General features: G+C 31.7%; 1 protein-coding gene across 1 annotated transcript in view; it reads right to left on the minus strand.

Moving 5' to 3' along the window:
* Positions 1 to 20,578, minus strand: part of LOC130900500 (latrophilin Cirl) — a 267,383-nt gene that overhangs the window by 228,691 nt on the left and 18,114 nt on the right. The window contains exon 2 of the mRNA XM_057811218.1: positions 764 to 866. Within this exon, the coding sequence (XP_057667201.1) occupies positions 764 to 866 (103 nt within the window). The remainder of the gene's footprint in view (positions 1 to 763; positions 867 to 20,578) is intronic.

The raw sequence follows: 20,578 nt of genomic DNA on the forward strand, positions 1-20,578 counted from the left end.
CTTCTAAGACTAAACCACTCCACGAATCTCAGTAAAAATATGTTAAACCTTCCCACTGGCTTTCTTACAGGACATTGCTACATCTAGCAGATATTGACAAGAGAAATTTTGTGGTGAATCATGTGAAATGTTGTTTAATTTTAGCTAACGCAAAATTAAAGGCTGATATCAACGAAATTAAAAATACTAGTAGTAAAATTCTAAGAGAATAGATCCTCTCACAAATAGCATGTGACGCCGCTGAAAAAAGACTCGAAGACATGGAATTTTGAGACAAGACACATGGCTCCCGTCTACTTAATACCCTATAAATAAACGAAATGAAATATAAACAGGGAAAAAGCATTTATTTTGACATGTACTCTCCTTTTGTGGTATTTATACAATCTATGAGATGAACTTGAGTGTTTTGATAACAGGCGGTTTCCTATTATCAACAGAAATCTGTAAATAGTAAACTATTACAATTTTCATTTAATTATACATAAATATGAATTTTGACGTCACGGAAATATTTTGGGGTTTTTTAATAATACAGTTAGTCATTGAAAAGTAAAATTCAATGCTCCCATTTTGTTGTTTTTTTTTAAATCCCTTTCCAATATTGGTTTCAGAAAAAATTTTGATTATACATAAATTGTTTGGAGGAGATAGTAATGGTTGTCTTTGTGTAGTTTTTTCAGTATGAGAACATTAATAAACAGTGGGGCGTTAACTAAACACATAAATATATAAATACGAGTTAAAACGTGTAAGGACTTACCTAGTGCCTTTGCCGTTGCCTCCGATATTACAACGAAAGAAAACAGGAGTAGAAGTAAGCCGGGCCGAAATTTCCCATGCCAGGCCATGACACCCTGGTCACCCTGTAACAGAACAATAGCGGTGAATATTCATAGAATTGCAATATTTTCTAATATTTCTAATTTTACTAATCAATTTTCAAATATTTATTATCAAAATAAATAATCTTCCATAAACTAAATAAAAAAATATTAACCTAGTTAGCTCTTAACCATTTTTCTACTATCACCGAGAGTTTAAGACCCGCTGAGCTCCTATTGGCGGTGCGTAGCATATGTAGTTTTTTAAATAAGTTTTAAAAAATACACAGGGAATAATCAACACAAATTCACAATTTTCAATTGGTTCAGAAAGAGAATGTGGGTTTTATACAGGGAAAATAGTCAATCGAGTCGACCATAGGCGTTATATACCAATTCATATACTTGCGAAAAAATTGCGGAAGTCATTGCATTGAGTGGTTGTGACACTACGTCAGCTCTCTATTTTATAGGAAAGAAAACAGTGTTTTCCTCTTTAAATAAAATGTTAGATCTTGAGTTGAACGCCTTAGCTGATTTGACAAATCTTGATTCAAAGTCTAATTTAGAAGTTGTCAGTAATTTCTTAGCTATGTTGTATGACCCTGGAAAAAATTCAAAAGCTTTGCGACACTCCATTAATTCATTAAGATAGTATATTGCAGTAGAAAAAATTGTATCGGTCGATGAACTACCTCCCTCACAGCCTGCTTTACAACAACACATTTTACGAGGATTGTGGCAGCTCAATGAACGGAACCAATCGACAAAAGCAAATATAGAAACGAGTGATTTAACTAGTCATGGGTGGATAGTAGAAAATGATTCGATATTCCCGAACTATTACGAAGGCATCAACACTACGGAGCTTCTACAAAAGTATTTTTGTTCTTGCTCTGGGAAATCACCATATTCGACCGAAGTTTGCCCTTGTAAACAAGCAAATTTAGAGTGCTGTGATGTATGTTCATATAATAAATCTTGTAAAAATAGAAACTTACCTGATGACCATCAATAAAAATGTAATATATTGTAAGCCAATATGTTTTTATTATTTAAGATTGCTGATCCTTAAATAATTTATTATACATTTTTTTATAATGTTACTTTCTATTTGGGTTATTAATTATGTGAAATTATACTTAGCATATTCTAATAAAGAAATGAATTTTATAACTAACTATAAAAACATCTCCATAGAGCTCCATAAAACCATAAAAACAAAAATAATCCATAACGAATTAAACTGCGAGAATTTTCACACGCTCTACTCGAGTGGCGTCGCGACGCGGAGTCGAAACTCGCATCTTGAAATTGCTGTAACTTTTTTTCTTCTACATATTAAGATCTGAGATTTTTCCAAAAACTTATTCACATCATTAATTTTAGTACCATGCATTCAGAAGTAATAAATTTTAAACTTCCTCACTCAACTTTGTCAATCGTATGCACAAAGTCGGGGGAGCCTAAAAAAAGTTTTCCGGAATTTTCTATACAGCCGGAAAATTTTTGGGGGGATTCGGATATATTTATTTACTTTTTGGATTGATTCAAGGGTATGCCAAAAAAATTTCATGAAAAAATATTCATTATTCTACAAAATACAGCGAGTAGAATAACAAAAATCACAAATTCATCTTTTCTAGATTGAAACAGTGAATATTAGTATTAGAATAAAAGTTCTTATTTCTTTCCAGTAAAAATGCCTTCACATTATTGCGAAATGCGGGAAAAGATTTCAATTGGCGTATGATTGTGCATTTTTTTGCATTGTAAAGAATCGAGCCTTAACTAATTCTGAACGTGGAGTAGATAGATAAAGATTGTGCTTCGCTTTCCTAAGTGGATAGCTGTGCAAAGATCTTTCTAAAAATGTAGAAGCGTTCTTACGAACTAGGTAAACGGATTCGAACATAAATAAGGAAGGAATAGGTGGATAAGTTTAGTTCCTTGGAAACTGATCTTAGCGCAAAACAGGAGGAACTTAAATTTTTTAGATAAAGCAGCAATATATAACTTCCCTTTCAAGAAATTGTCTACAAAAAGCACTAAAAATTTCACAGATTCAACAACGTCAATGGTGGTGTTATTTAGTACAAAAGGGAAAAATGTATTTTAATATGATTAAATTTTAGTTTTAGATACGTTGAGACACAGAAGATTAGAATCGCACCATGGTTTAAGGGTGACTAAGTAACTAGATATGATCCTATGGAGTGCCATGAGATCAGGGTTTCTCCAAGAGAAACTAGTAGCGTCTGCAAAAGACTTATTTTACCACTGATGTCTAGATAAGCAATGATAATCAGAAGATATAAAATAGGGTGTAATACTGAGCCTTGAGACTCCACATTGTATTGGCTCGCAAGATTGTATCAACCCCTACAGTTGAATTCTGTTATTAAGGTATGACTCAAACCATGCGAGAGGTACGGTGACTTATTTTATAGAGAACAAAGTGAAAAGGAAAAATTTCCATATTAGTGCATTTTTCACTTTTAAGAGGACCTGAAGTTGCATGGTGCTAAATCTGCTAAAAAATAACACGAGTTTGATGTTCGCCTCTGATTGACGGGTGTTTTTAGGGCAACGTTAAATCACTGATTTTCATAAGAACTATAATTTCTGTGTTAAAATCGAAGCCATAGACTCAACTTTCATATCCAATTAGATTTTATTTTTGTTTTCGATCAAATGTGACATTCCCTCGTCTCATGTCTGAAACATCCGTTGAAAGGCTTTGCATCTATTTATACAAGATATTAAATTTTTCAGATTGGACAATGGTCTTTTTGAACAATAGTTTTGTCACTTGTTGCACACTACAAAAACTCACAAGTCGGAATAGATTCAAACTTGTCACTGCTTGTCTCACATGAGGTTATGAGACATACTAGCCGATACCGCGTAAGTAAATGTACAGTAAGTACAAAAATTACATCGATGTTTTTTATCAGATTCCGATGACCCGATAGGTTCAATGAACTAAAATTATTAGATTAATACACTCGTGGTGAAAAATAACGCACCACCCCGATTTCTGAAAGTATTTTTTTGTTTAATAAATTTAAATTAATATTGCTATTGTTTAACTTCTTTTCAGTCATTTTGACGCGATAATAAGAAATGTGTAGTAATTTTGAGTTATTTTTATTGAGCAAAAAAATAAAAACATCGCAATAAAACCAAATACAAAAAAACAATAATGTTCCTTTTTTTAAAACGCTAGTAGCGTGTATTTCTGCCTCTGGATGTAATTGTTGCTAACATTCTCCTTTCAATTATTTGCTGTATCACTTCTTGTGGTATGTTCTCCCATTCCTCTAATGCCGCTTGCCCAAGCTCATTTAAATTTTGACGAGATTAATTTCGACGACGAATGCGGCGTTTTGAAATTTCCCAGACATACTCTACAGGGTTTATATCTGGACTTCTTGGTGGCCAGTCCAGGGTATGAATTCCTACTTTGTTTAGGTAATTCAGAACATCTGCCGCAACGTGTGGTCTAGCATTATCATGCATTTAACGAAAATCATCACCAATAAATGGCCCAAACGGAACGACGTGATTTTCAAGAATATCAGTTATGTATCTTACTGCGTTAAGGGCGGGTCTAGGAAGAGACACTAATTCTGTGCGAGCACCAATACAAATTCCTCTCCAAAACATGACAGACTCTCCTTGGAACGGCTCCCTGGGAATGATATAAGACTGCGCAAATCTTTCTCCTTGCCGTCTTCGAATTTGATTACGTCCATCTGGAACTCTTAAATTGATTCTTGTCTCATCAGTAAATAAAACTTGGCACCAATTTCTTCTACTACTTCTACTTCTCGTAAAAGGCTATTGAGCTCGACACTTTTCATTGACTGATTTCTTAATGAATTTAATTGCAAAAAACGGTCATCTCCAGGAGTTAAAACTGAAGGACGTCATTGTCCAGACCTCCTAGAATGTGAACCGGTCTCTCGAAATCTTTGCATCAATCTGCCAACGGTTGGGTGGTGTACGCCAAACAGGTTTGCTACTTCATGATAACTTTGTCCCTGTCCAACCAACTCTGCTATTCTTTCAGCTTCGCGTTCACTCAAGTACCTAGCTCTATTCATTTTTTGTTTAACTAGTCTCGACTTTAACACACCTTCATTGACTTAAATTGCTGCTGTCCACAAGTTGGTACAACAATAGAATGGAAAAAAAACATTGAAATATGCATAAAATTAAAATTTTAAAAAACGACAAAAACACAAATTTTACTATATTTTATGGCTAACATTCAAGATACTTTAACTTTTTGTGATAGAAAAGAAAGAAACCCAAAAGATTAACATTTTAGATTTTGATATTGAAATAAAGGGTGATGCGTTATTTATGGCCACGAGTTTATATCACCATTCCGTTCAAAGTAGCTAAAAATCGAATGATTCCGTTAACTTGGTATTTCTGATACTGATAGAAAATAAGTGTGCAAAATTTCAAATGAATCCTACTTTTTGAAATCCTTGAAAATCACGCTTTCCAATACAAAAATATACAAGTGAAGCTGGGAAGTGTTTTAAAAAAAGATTTGTTAGTTTTATGAATTATTATGTCTTATGATTAACCTGAATTAACAATTGCTTTTCAAATTTCAACAATAACGATAAAAAGTTTTCATAATTATTAAAACGTATAGAGAATATATTGAAATTATAGGCGACTTTTTAATAAATTGCTATATTCTCTATATTTATTTCCAATAAATAATGCATAAAAGGGTTGGTTGTTCAATAAAGAAGTCAAATAAAGTTATCCGAAGCTATCAAATACAGCAACGATGATAAATTCAAATTCACGGAATATTCCAAATAATATTTACTATATCTATTGTCTGAGAAATATCACAACTGACAGAATATCGGAACCCTTTTTAGTAGCTGGGTAGAAAAACATCTCAAGATGGCTAATAAAACCAGGGAAATCCTGAGGGGTCACAAATATCTAAAATCAAAGTACTTTTTAGCTTTCACTGCATAACTTGTCACTTAGGGATTTTTTTATTCTAAACATAAATCAATGTAGAGCTGGAAATTACAAATAGTTCTATTTGATTTAATATGAAATGAAAATAACTGCTTGCTTGCATACAGAAATTTTATTGGACAAAACAGGACAGAATAATTTTGGAGCGTTTTTATTGATTAGTAAATATTTATTTTTTGGTATAAAAAATTGACAATTTATTTATTTCCAAACAACTAATTGATAGTATCAAAAAGAATTTTATAATGCAGAATGGGGTGAGTAGCAGACGACGTACACTGCTATCTCATATTAAGGAACCGAAAATTTTCATTCCTTGTAGTTGTAGTACTAATTGATATCCAGAAGGAGGACTGAAGAATTTCATGATTGCAAAACTTTAAAAATAATACATAAAATTAATTAGAAATATTTTCAACCAACGATCTAATTTCTTTCGTCTCAATCAAAAGTCGTTCTTGGGTCAAACGAAACCCTAAAATTTCAACAATATCCCGTCCCGGTCAAATAATTTATTGTCGCAGTATCTCACAACTTCCAACCCTGCCTTAGAAAATTCTTTTAAAATGAAGCACATCTACTTTCAATTCCTCAATAACATCACAGTAAAGTGTATGCCTTAAACCTAAATAAGGGACCCAGAAAAGAAATCTCAATTCTTTTCAATAATTTCAATAGTATCAATAACTATTTGACCTAAATGGGGCCTTGCCTAAAGTGAAATTGAGATGTGTCGAGCACTCTCCCTGATATAAATTATAAATACATACATGCATTTGTTTACATCAGCTGTTGGTCAGTATAGAATATGTCTGTTTTAAAGAGCAAATCCTAGAGTATACTGGTACAGTATCCCATTGTTATTAAACTTGAAACTACTTTCTACAGGTTGAATCAAAAATAGATATTGGTATAAATAGAAAATTGAAATACTGAAAACTGTATTAAGAAATGAACGAAGTCAAATTTCAACATGTAAAAATTACACTAGATATTTCTAAAATTAGACTAAATCATTAACCAAGTATTATCAATTGATAAAAATAATATACAATGCGTTGCAAAATTAACATTAACATTTCAAAGAATAAAAAAATAGATGAGAAACAAATATGAAAGCTCATTAATGGTCTAATATTTCGGCTGTGTCAAACACTGTTGAAATTTGGCATTAGATAAACCAAAAAAATAGAAATACTAATTGGATTAATGCATAATTTGAAATTAATCACGCGTAATACCTCCCTTACTTGGATTCTTACTGCACATTTTCTTTGTATACTTGGAATAAAGTTATTGAGCGCAAATAGATCCCTTATTTCGGTTTGTCTAAATGGGAATTCATCAATATCTCTGAGTGGATGCTGTATGCTGAGGGAGAGAGAGAGAAATGCCATATTATCAAAAAAATTACAATTTGTAGATAAAAGCTTGTAAAAACTAAACAACAAAGATGAAAATAACTAAATAAAAATGAAACAAATGAAATAAAATTTCAATATACAGATTAAAACCATAATGAGTAACTAATTATTGGGTAATAGTAATAGGTAATAATTGATGACTCAAATTGTCTCATAAGTGATGGATCTCTACTTCTTGGAGGTAATTTTATGCCGTTCTATAGCTACGTGTGGTCGTGCGTTATCATAATGTTTAATAATTTGTTCTCTATAAATGGACAATATTGCCTCACATGAGAATCTACAATATTGGTTGTGTATCAGTCGGCTCTCAAATGACCACCCTTAATCAAACGAGTTGTATATTCTAAGACAGTATCCATGCAGAGTTCTTTGGTTGAAAACCGTAGATTGGGTCCCACTACAGTAGAGTGCTACTTGTGCTTATGTAACACCTACTTCCATGAGTCTTATTACACCAACAATGTCTATACGTGAAAAATTTCTTATCTCACGTCCCAGTATTATTAAAAACTTTTAAAATCAACTATAGCCTAAGAAGGTAGTAAACTATCATTGCGTTTCTCCTCAACATTCAGAAAATTGATGAAAACTCATATCTTTAAGTCATTGGCTGGCATTGAAATATTGCTATCAGATTTTTCCATTTTACAATAATATACATTGAATATTGTGCACAGTGTCTTGATAAAAAAATTTGAAAAAAACTTTCTCAATGTGCACTAAACAGTCAATAATTGCGTTTTAGTTGAATTGATAGTAGTAAAATTTGATAACAATACTGTGTGTTGACGCTTAAGGGTAAGAAAATAGATCAAGCAAGTTTTTCATTAATATTTTTTGATTTTTAGTGCACAAAATAATATATTATAAAATAATATTATTATACAATACTATAAAATCATTAACATTTAAGAAAAATGCAACATTTATATAAAATTCTATTACGCCATGTGAAATTGAAATACAAGAACTGTCTTAACTGTAGTTTCATTGATAGTCTTCAATTGTTTAATGGATTTATTAATTGATCTATGAGCTGTAATAGAAATGAAGCAAGTATGCAAAATTTGAAGTTATTAGAATTAATTGTAAGTCGGTTCAATATTGATTGTAAATTCCGATGAGTCATACAAACACATTGAATCATTGTTTTGAAAATAACTGATCCTTGATAAGAAAAAGACGAAACAATGTATGTAAACAAAGGTCTTGATTTATTCTCGAGAACTCACATCATTTGTTTTTTATATTTTTGAAAAATAATACGTTTAATTATAATCTTCAGTTGCGGAATTGTTCCTAAAAAAGTTACGAAATTCGAAAGCTGTTCTAGGTAGTTTCAGGTTTGTTATACTTTGTTCGAAAGCGGCATAGGGTTAAGAATGGAACTTTTAGAAAGCAATTTTTGAGCTAGTACCACACTTTCGAGCAATCGCGGTAATAGTTCTCATTTATATTTTGAACAATATAGATTGAATAACAGCGAGAATCACGATACCTTGAAAATGCGGTGCAAGCTCAAAAATCATTTTGGTTTCCTTCTCAGCCTTATACAAAGTAGAACAAATCTAGAACAACAATCAAAATTTACCTGACTTCAAAGAGCGGATGCAACTTCTTGGAGTTGAGTTATGTGGACTTTTGTGAACAATTGAAATACGGAATATTAAAAGTTAAGTCGATAAGAATTATCTTTTTACTTTAGCAATGCAAGTCTGTAGACACACGCGGTATTTTATAGCGTATTTCAACAGTTTTGAAAACTATGAAATTCCCTTTATAATACGTTAAAGAAACATTTTCATATACAAACTCAACAACGGCACTGGATTACGTTGCAAAGGAATAAATATTATAGCAGACCGAGGATTAACGGTCAAGGACCTGAGAGTTTCAGATTATATAGGTTGAGTCAAAGTATTCAACCGAACAATCAATAACTATAGCAAATGGAATAGTGCCGAATAGAAAAGAGCACTTCGATGTTAAGGTTTCTGATTCGGTATTACTATTTGCGCAAAGAGAAATTTAATTTTTAAGTGAAGCCATTAAGAAGTCGGTTAAAGGTATTTTTAATGACCCCGACGAATAACTACAATAGCAATTCTAGTTACCCATAAACGCATTTTCAACAGAATTCTACACTTTGGTAGACAAACAGTTTAGTTCGAAAATTATGAAATAATCCATATTTCAACATTTATTTGTATATAGTGCAGGGCATAGGGGCGCATTCGTTTGCAAAATTGTTTTAAATCGTAATTTTTTTTTAAAATGTCCGGGAAGTGTTCCTGATTAAAAAAGTGTAAAATGACACTTGATATTTTTTGATTTACTGTATCATTTATACAGAACGTTGCCCCATCTGAAAATATCACACTATTAAGAAAATTTGGATGTTCAAATTTCAAAATGTCTGTTCGGATCATCTCTTGAGAGTTCGTGAACAAGTTGAACTTTGTATGGGTGCAGTTTTTCTAACTTTACTACAAACGACTAATTTCTCATGTAGTTGCTTGAGGGGTGTCTTCTAATCACAGCCAAATATTTAAATTTGCACCTTCATTTTAATTCAGGTCTTCCAGATTTTGGAACATGGAAGCAGGTGCTTCTTCTTGACATCGAAGTGTAACGCCGGAACCTATATCATTAGAATTTCTATCCTTTCTCTTTCGGTTAAAGGAACCATAATAATGAAATTAATATAACGCTAATTGTTAAACAGTTTTAATTCTTTTAATTATGTAGTTTAATTTATAATTTATTAATTTTTTCAGTTTTTTTCTTATATTACGTGTTTTTGATTTTTATTTTTAAAAATGAAAATTGTACGTTTTATGAATATTATATATATATAGCATCCTTACCAATGATCAATAACTCATTTAAAAACCAAAGCTATTTTAAATATACGTTATAAATATATATGCGATTATGACGATCTGATGTTCAATGAATATTTATTTGTGATAAATATGAACTTTGGAAGTATTATGACGAAAAAACAAACATTTAACTCAATGTTATTTCATTATTATTCAACATGAATATTATGAATGTGTATAGCTAATGAATTTTCGAACGCGCATGTACACAAATTCTGTTATGATTGGACTTATTGTGATCGAAATTAATGTTTCTCATCACACCCCATTATAACAGATTTGATCCTAGTTCTAGAGGTAAATTGTTTAGTTCATTCATTTTGCTTACTAACATTCATAATTTTTATGTTATTCATTAAAATTATTCGGAACTCTTTCGTTAATGAAAATCGAAATTTTTTTTCTTGTTTTAGATGGATAATGAAACGACTATAAAAAGTAATACATATTCATATTTGCCATATTATGCTATAGAACTACGAGAAAAGACATTAATTTCATGAGCACAACAAACTTTTTAGTCACAATAGGCGGTTCGACATAAAAAGGGTATAAATTTATCAATTGGGAGTCTTAAAAATTAGTACGATGTGTGATAGGGTGAGATTATATAAAATAAAGTAGAAAAGGAGCATAAAATTTCTATTAATACTCTCCAAAGTACATTAGGTTAAGCTAGCTGAGCTAATTTTGAAGAACAGTATTAGAAATATTCAGAAATTAATTGCTTCTTATGTGCTCTTATAGATTTTCTAGAAAAACAACATTTAGAATGCGTCAAGTTAGTAGAGCATTATTCGAAAAAAAAAAAAAAATTTACGAGAAAAATCTTTGCATAGGAATTACGTGCTTTTTATGTGCTACTCATGTGTTGAATTAAAAAAATTTTTACTTAATTATTTTTTCTGAAAACATTAAAATTTATAAATTTCCGCTTACACTGGTCAAGCTAGCAGAAAATTAGCTTAATAACAAAAAAAAATTTACATTAAAGTTACGTGCTCGTTAAAATCTTTACAAATTTTTGGGCTTTTTCGGAAATATTAAATTTTGACTTTTGCCTATTCGGATATGGTGAGTAAGCGGTAGCACAGAACCCCGAATTTTTTATTTTGTGAATAATTTTTTCTAAGATCATATATTGAAAACTCGAAAAGCACATAAAAAACATGCAATTTTTGTGCACTTTGCATTTCGATACAAATCATTCCTCATTAGACACAAATGGTCGGAGTCCCCAAAATTTCCCCGAAAAAGCCCAAAAATTTTGATTAAGAGCACGTAATTTATATGTAAATTGTTTTTTGTCATTAAGCTACTTTTCTGCTAGTTTGATTAGCGTAGGCGGAAATTTATAAATTTTAATGTTTTCAGAAAAAAATCTATATAAGCACAAAATTTTTAAATCCAGCACATAAAAACCAATTAATTTCTGAATATATCTAATACAGTTCTTGAAAATTAGCTCTGCTAGCTTAACGTACGTCCAAAGTACTGCCCTTAGATAATTTTTATTCGACCTTTGAATCCATGACTGGAAGCATTTCTGGAATCACTTTTTTTGTTCTGTAGTGATGTTTTCAATGTCAGGATTGGTACCAAAACTTTTTTCTTCTAGTATACTTTTAATTTTAGGGAAGTCCCATGCTGCTAAATTTGGTGTGTAAGGTGTATGTAAGCATATGTTCAGAAAAAAGGCCTATCTTCCTTTGTTTAGTTACGCAAACTTTTCTGTATCATCTTTTAAACGGCGGAGCTTCACAATGGAACAAAATCGCACTATGCTCTTATAATCGAAAAAAAAACTATAACCAGAACCTTGAAGTTCGACTTTGATAAGACGAGCCTTTCTAGGTAAAGTTGACTGTGACAATTCATTAAAAAGGTTGATAGATCTAGAAATGCTATAAAAAATTGCAGGCAGATTATAAACTGATTTTAGTAAGAATGACATGGACCAACTTTTACAAATGGACATCAAAACATAAATTTATTAGTAATATGTGATATAACTGTGGAGGTTCCGATCTTTTGATTATAGGTTTCCAAAATAAGTATTACAATTTCTATACTAGGACGGTTTTTAATCAAAATGCAGAACTCCGAGGAATAAAATTCTAATTTAAACTCTGAAGATTTTTAATTTTTACCTGTCAATATCGTTTTGAAGTTCCTCAACTCTTGATTAGTTATTCGTTTATATTTTAAATTACTGAATCTGATAAACTCATGACAAACCTTGATAAAAAATACAATTTTGAAGGGGAATGGAAGTGCTTTTTTTTGGCTAAAACTGGATTTGAGGGTTAACTAGTTCTTTATATATATTATTATATTCGATCATTAGTTCTCTTTTAGCTGTATACATGTTTATTATTGGTGCTCGTCACAAAACTGGAGAAGTCAAATCTCAAGCAGGACGATCAGATTTTATGCCAAATTGTGTTATTCGATGACTGAAATTCACGGTAACGTATTAAAAGTGGTTGGTGCTGTTTCTATGTTTCGTTGGCATAAACTTTTCAATACGACTCCAAAACGAAGCGCAACAGTCAATAGAGAATATTACTAAGAATTAAGGATACCTAAGCAACTTTGACTAGGGCGCTGTCGAAAGTTCCAGTTAAAGACTTCCAGAATAAAATGACTGGAAAAGTCCCTGGAGTCGATGTAGTTATACCCATAAATCGAAAATTTTTATAATAAATAATTTGTACAGCCTCACTACTAACTAAATAACATTTGTTTGTTAACATTTAGTCTAGTAGTGGAATTCGAGCAATTCGAAACATAAAAGTATAACGAATGACCAAAATTATTGAAAACCAAAATAAAGATAATCGATATAATATTTGCGACTTCTTGCGTCTCGGCAAGTTTGAAAATATCTGCCCATATTATTCATCAGATTAATAAATATTTGGAAAGTAATTGAGGAATTTCCCGCCATTTTTTTTATTGCATCATGAATAAGCACTTGAAGACTTTGTAGAAATATGCTGTCACTATTCTGGTATCATCTGTCCTTTGTCATCGTGACAGGTATAAGCAAGTTAAAAGCTTTCATAATCTCCCTCCGTAATCTTATTCGAAGAATTTCTTTCAAAATCCAAATTCAAGTTTTAGATTGAATAAATAACTTCCAGAATCCTTAAACTAGCAACAGATATTTAAATTCCTCAAGTTTAGTTCAAATCTCTCTAAAGTGCTGATATTGGCCTATTTCGTACGGAAATGGTGTTTAGGTGACGTTTTCATATGGTAGAGAGAAAATCGTCTTTGATTGAAGTTAGTATTCTGTCACGATAATTATCGAATATCACTATCACTTTCAAATAATGTTTCAGTTCAGAACTTTTAAAACTATGAGAAACGTTCAACTAATACATCAATAAAAAATGTCAAAGTAAATAATTTTAATATAAGAGAAAATACCAAGCAATCTTACTCCAGATTCTATATGGATAAATGATTTTCATGGAACAAGCTAAGGAACTTTTGTCAAGTGTGAAACTAATTATAAACTATATCAATGACTTCAGATTTACATGAACATTATTAGTAAAAAGTATTTTTTCTTTTAGTGAAACATAAATTACTACAAATATCGACAGAAGTATAATCAGCACCTTTGACATACATTTAATAAATCCCCTGCATCTAATTTAATATCTACGTCTTGAATCTTTACTTGCTTCATCGCCAACGAATGTACCTTTATTTCTAACAATTTCCTTGTTTCCAAACTAAGCTATCTGAATGCGGTCGAGCGTCGGTTTAATAGTGGGAGATTATGTGGGTAAATCCATAAAAGAAATAGAATCTGGGTGAGGACTTCAAGATGATGTCGATAGTACGGCATAGACATTAAAAATACGTCTACAATATCCAATCCATTACCAATGAATAGAGGTAGAAAGCTATGATAATATTTGTTTTAATTATATCAACTATTCATCTAAATACATATAAAATATATCTTATTTACTTTAAAAACCAACCAAATTTTCAGTACACAAACACGTGATATTGATTTAAAACGATTTTAGGTGATGATTGCTCTATCTGTGGAGATGACACAAAACACCTACCGAATCAGTCATCCAGCTAGAATCAAGTCAACATGTTTATATTCCTGCACTAGTTTAATTTTATGCATTTTGAAAGTATCCAGATATAAAGAAAACGATTGTAAATATAAGGAAAGTTACTAATGCGTAGAACGAAGAAGTTAACATGTAAATTCAACAAAAATAAAATTAATGAAGAGTAATATGAGAGAAGGGGGCATATTGGGATCATCTACTGGATAATATCATGTAATAATTGTGATGCTGTTCACATATGACAGATATCTCAATATTCAGCCAATAGATTCAAATATCATCAACACGATGAGAAATGGCTGCATTAACAAATAATGAAATATAAAAAAACATACATTTAATTATAAACATTCAAAAATCCTTGAAACCCAGTTAATAACAAGAAAAATAGATTTTTTCAAAAAAATTTATATTATACTTAAAATACTACTATATTATTCAGAATTTTAATAATATTGAATATCATCGGTAACTGGAAAATAAGTGCGCTAATAATCATGTTCCGTTAAAAACGAGTTCTTTTAAGAAATTAACTATTTCTTGCTGTTATTCAAGCAGGTTCTAAAGATGTTTTGTTATGTGTTTTTCTGTATTAGTTAAATTAAAAACATTTCATGAAATACCAGGTGTTGTTTTAACGCTGTAAAATATTCATTACATTCAACTTACAGCTATAAATGATATATGGAATGAAAGAGCAACTCTGAACAGTTTTACATATAAGAACCAAGTGTTCACGGTTAGTATCATTCATCACACGGCAAACATCAGAATTTAGAAATTTGCACTTTTTAACTTTTTGCTACCGGTAGAAAATTATTTATTTTTCGAAATTATCTGTTGAATTTGTAGTGGTGATTATAGTCTATTTCAGAAAGGTATAGAGCAATAAAATGGGGAATTCCGTCCAGTTAGGCTCAATTTCGATATCGGCCATAGGTATAGGTCTTGTATTGTATTGTGTAGGGATTACCTAGGTAGTAAATTATGCAGTAACGTTTTGCGATTAACAGGTACCGTTTAACCTTCTATTAGTGCCTCTGCCTAATTTCAACCCTATTTCAAATTCGGCTTAACCATGTTGCCTTACCCAAAATTTTTAGATCTTTATAAGTATATTTGTTCAGTTTAACGCATCAGTATTCGCTGTTAAGCCGTAAATAGTGTTCACAGTATTATAAGATTAGTAATGAAATGGCGACATTTACACCAACGAATAGATGTTCCCATAATTCTCCACTATCAGTGAATGAAAAACTTATTATTTTAAATGTACACGATTGCATAAAATACGATTACCCGAAATTTACTGTACAAGAAACTGTCTACCGACGTTCCCGAATCACTGGAGTTGGAAAGTCCACAGTTTTTATATTATTGCGGGGGAGAAAGATAGCAGGCCAAGTGGACCCTCACAAGAAAACTCCAAGCAGACCAGTGAAAGTCCTTGATGAAGTCAAATCAAGATCACTTTGAGAAATATAGATTTTGCCTGGGAAAAGCATAACAGTAAAGCGCTTTTACTGGAAAACGATGAAATTGTTTGCTGGCGACGAAAATACTTAAGAAGTATAAAGCAGTACAGAACAGAGCAGAAGAAAATCTTTTATCTTGATGGGTCGTGGATTAATGAAGGTTATACAGTACCAAAAATGTGGCAAGACAAAAATATAACCAGTGCTCGCCAAGCTTTTATGGCCTGTCAACGGGTATTAAGGTGCCTTCAGGTAAAGGGAAAAGAGTAATAATCGTCCATAATGGAAGCGAAGAAGGATTTTTAAAAGAAGGTTTGCTAACCTTTCAGTCGTGCCATAAGGAGATTACCACGGGGACATTGATTTGGATGTTTTATGAAATACGCCGTGGAAGATATAGCAGAAAAACATAGTGTAATTGTGCTGCGCACACCGCCATATCATGGCGAACTAAATCCTATAGAATTTATATGGGCGCTAGTGAAAGGATTTGTAGCAAGACACAACACGACATTCAAAATGAAAGACGTTAAGCTACTGTTTGATCAAGCCATTAAGGAGGTGACACCAGAGAACTGGCGAAAAGCAGTCCAGCATGTCATTAAAGAAGAGGAGAAAATGTGGGATCTTGACCAACACTGCACTGTCAACAGGATCAAGCCGAAATCATAGAGTAAGGGGTTCTGGACATCGTAGATCGACGGTGGAAAGACAAGATGTTAATGAGGTTTTTGGCTCTTAACCAGCGAACATTTTTATTTGAATAATCCCAGCGATTTCAAGTTCGAACGTACGACGTACGTTTTCATAATTATATACCAACGAACGTACGCTGTACGTCATAATAATGAATTTAAACTGAAAGCTGTAATAACAAAATTATATTTTATTATACCCAATTTATTTTACAAAAAATTTAAACAAAATTATTATAACGGTTGAAGAAGTTTGACATACACAATGCAGGTCTTGTAGGGCACAAATTACAAAAGTATCTAGTATCGCGTCTGATGTTATTTGAAGAACACACAACACATCTTCGTTGTGGAGTATGAACAACAGGCTCATCACGAACTTCAATTTGTTGCCTTTGTCGTCTCATTTGCATTTGGGTCAGCAAATGCTCTACAGCAAAATTTTAATATTGATAAAAATCTGTTTTGACTCTCTCTCCCGAAACCATGGATTATTTAGATTATAGCGCGTACTCCAATACGTTGAAATTTGTGGTTTTTTATTGAGGCCCACATTTAGTAGATATCCAAAGAATAGTTTAATTTCTTTTGTGGTAACATCACGCCATTGTAGACAATGAATTTTAAAATCTAGATATGGTTGATTTGCAAAATATAATTGAGCTTTCGTATTCGTACATTGCACAATAAAATTAAACAATTCATCTGGCAAAAAGGCATCTACACACCTTGTAAAAGATACGTATTCATCGGGAAACACATCAGGATTTGAAACTGCCATTCCAAGGAATTCTAGCACATTATCAGGTCGAGTATCCCCAAATGTATCGCCTATCATATTCCATGCAGGTGGATGGTCATCAATAGATGAAGTATTAATAAGGTCTGATAAAATTTCATCGTCACTACCAGTGAAATTTTCACTTTCACTGTGGATGTAATATTGTCGAACAAAAAATCGGAGTCTGAATCACTGTCACTCATGATTAGATATAATCTAACGAAGACTGTACTCCAAATCAAAATTTGAAACTAGAATACTTGAAGATTTTAATTATAAATCAAATTAAAAACCATTGCCTTTGCCAGCTAGGCTGAAACCGGCCGCTTATCGGACCAATAAGACAGAGGAGAAGGAGACCTATTACACTGGAATATATACAAATATTAATAGTTGTTGATAAATATTTTTTCAGTGTAAGCAAAAAATTTCAAGTTAAAATCACAACAACGCATATTTGACGTACGGCGTACGTCCACTAGTGCTAAAATGGTTAAAGATCGGTTTAGCAGAACCCAGGTACTTAATCGCAACTTAGCGCTTTGATAAATGTGGAAGATTGGAAGTAGTTTTTGTCTACGTGGTCATTTTCATTAACTTGAAAACGAAAAAACGAAAACCGCCACCTTCATACCCTCAAAGTTATCTGGATTTGTTCATGATTAATTTTATTATTTTAATAATTATATTAATGTTCTACAGAGCTAGCAGAAAAACAGAAACAAGAAAAATTGGCCAAGTTTTCGACTAAAAAATATCTGAAAATTGAATATTGCCCGTTTTTCAATTACATCTGCAGCCATGGAGAATTTATTACTTATGGATTTATCAATACAAACTGCTTACAGAACCAAAATTCATCACTTGTCTTCATTTTATTCCTGGCTCTGCAGACAATTATAAGATCAAAATCTATTACGAACAAATTCCAAATTATCCCAAAGGCATTTTTAAGCCCTGCAAAGTTAGAAAAATCGGGTAACTTAGCATTAGTGTCATTTCTGAAGAATCGGCCGATACAAAAAAATTCTTTTGAATTTACTTCCTGCCGTATCTAGGATATTTATTTTAATTGACAAAAATAACACGCAGTCATACTTTTTCATACATTTTTGTCCATTGGTGAGGCTTCCAAGAAGTTTATTCACAAGAATTTTCAGTGTGAAATATTAAATTAGTAATATTATTCTAATTGATGTAAATGTCAGCCTATTTCATTTTTTTCCTCCATTACTTAGTCAGGTCGAATTCTTACCATATTTGTATTACGTGACATAATAAAAAACATACTGACAAAAACCCGCGACGCCTACAAGCCCGAACCCAAATGAATTTCAGGCGGACTTCAGCTTGAACTGAAAATCCATTCTCGGCCCGACTTATCCGGTCAGACTTTATGTAAACGTAGTTTCATTTCAGTACTGTGCGTAGTAAATAATGAAATTGTTTGCTCCTATTCTCTTGACTTTGTCGAAGATAAAATAATGGTAGAAGGTCTGGATCAAGGATAGAAAAGTCGAGAAGCACTTACCCATACAAGTGAAGTTGAAGTACAAGCAAAAGAAAGTTTCATATTAACCACTTGATTTTTTGCTCCCACGCAAATATTTATTCATCATTTCGTTTTATACTCATCCATTATATCGGGTTTTCATTGAGTCAATTGTCTCTTTCAGCAATTAACTATTGTTTTAAATATATACATTGAATGACAATAAATTGAAATTTCCATTTTCTTTTTCAATGTTCTAGACACTTTGAAATTTTCATTTCAATAAAAAAAATTTGTTCAATTTAAAAATGTTCTATTGGCAACATTCAAATGTTACTAGGTCCTATTGAATTGTTTTAAATTCTGACAATTATTTTCAAAACTTTCACTTTTACCTTTACTTCACGCATTCTTGAACTCACAATAACGTGTCTTTGTAGTTTACCCACAGCATCCATTAAATTCTGTATCTATAAGCGCCAACTCATTTAAATATTCGACGAATATATGTATAAAATCTACAAATAGTTCTTAGAAGACTTCTTTATGGGCAAAGCTCAGTTTTTCTTTTTGTTGAACATTTGTCCCAAACTTCGTGTTTAAAGTTCACTATTCAGGTCTTCATAAAGCTAGAAAATATTTCAATCGGCTTCCATATTTACACTTTCTTTAATATTTTCTACGAATTTTTATGACTTCTTAGGTAGAAATAGGTTGTTGTCAATAAAAATAACAATTTATTTCTTTGAAAACCCATTCAATTGTGAATATTTAGGTTTCCAAGGCCCGAGTTTCAAACAATCCATCTATCTGCTCGTAGATCAACAATTCATATCTGTGGAACTACTATCTTATATTAATAAATGCAACAGGGTAATTAAAAAATGCTACCCTTGCAAAATCAATACAGGATGAAACATCCAAGTAATATTGAAATATTATAACGAAAATGAATTTAACTATTTCTGTGTAGGTATCTTACAAAATATGTAACGGGGAGAATGTGAAACACTTATAGATATTATACTAAACTCAAATTACAAAAGCAATTCTTGCTAACACGTGGCCATTGCTACAGAAAAATTAGAAAAGAAATGCGGTGTTCGCCTGTGTATGATTAAAAAGTCGTTAGTGACAGTTGAGTAAAGTCTGTTTTTATCGTTCGTATGGTATATAAAAAGCCCCGAATTATAGAGACAATATAAAAAACCGAAATACATTTCTAGCCTACATGTGAGCAAATACTGATTTCACGAGTTGTACAATTCCAACGAAATAAGAACGAATAAATACTGGTAAGGCTTCTACAAAAATATATGGAATGATCCTCAAAAAAAGCTTTATTGGGGTTAGACATGAAAGGACGAAAAGGTCAATTTAGTCAAAAAAATAGGTGCTCAAAAAATGATTGGATCGTAGACTCCTAAAAATCAGGACATTTACAGTTCATAGAAAAGATCACGGTGGGTCACAAGAAGAAAATATTTCACTCTAAAATTTTGCATTTTTTTTTTATTCAAGCAATAAAAATGGTAGTGCAGAGCCGTATTAGATTAGATTAAAAAAAACTACAAAAATAGATGGTGGCATATACATTCGAATATATATGAATAGAAAAATGAAAGGGTAACGGAATATTACACTAGGTAAGCTGTGAACGGTATTTCCAACCGAAGTATACAGAGAATTATCAAAGCAAAATATTTTCTAAACATATAACAGTCAACTAGCTTCAGAAGAATGTTGCAGAAAATGTGCAGTCTGTTCAAAATTTAATAGTTGCTTAAAGTTGGACTAAAACTTCTTTATAAGCACGTAATTATCATTAATACCACTCACACTATGTCAGGAGATACCTATAAGCCTCAGAT

Source organism: Diorhabda carinulata, chromosome 1, assembly GCF_026250575.1.
Source record: "Diorhabda carinulata isolate Delta chromosome 1, icDioCari1.1, whole genome shotgun sequence".
NCBI lineage: Eukaryota > Metazoa > Arthropoda > Insecta > Coleoptera > Chrysomelidae > Diorhabda > Diorhabda carinulata.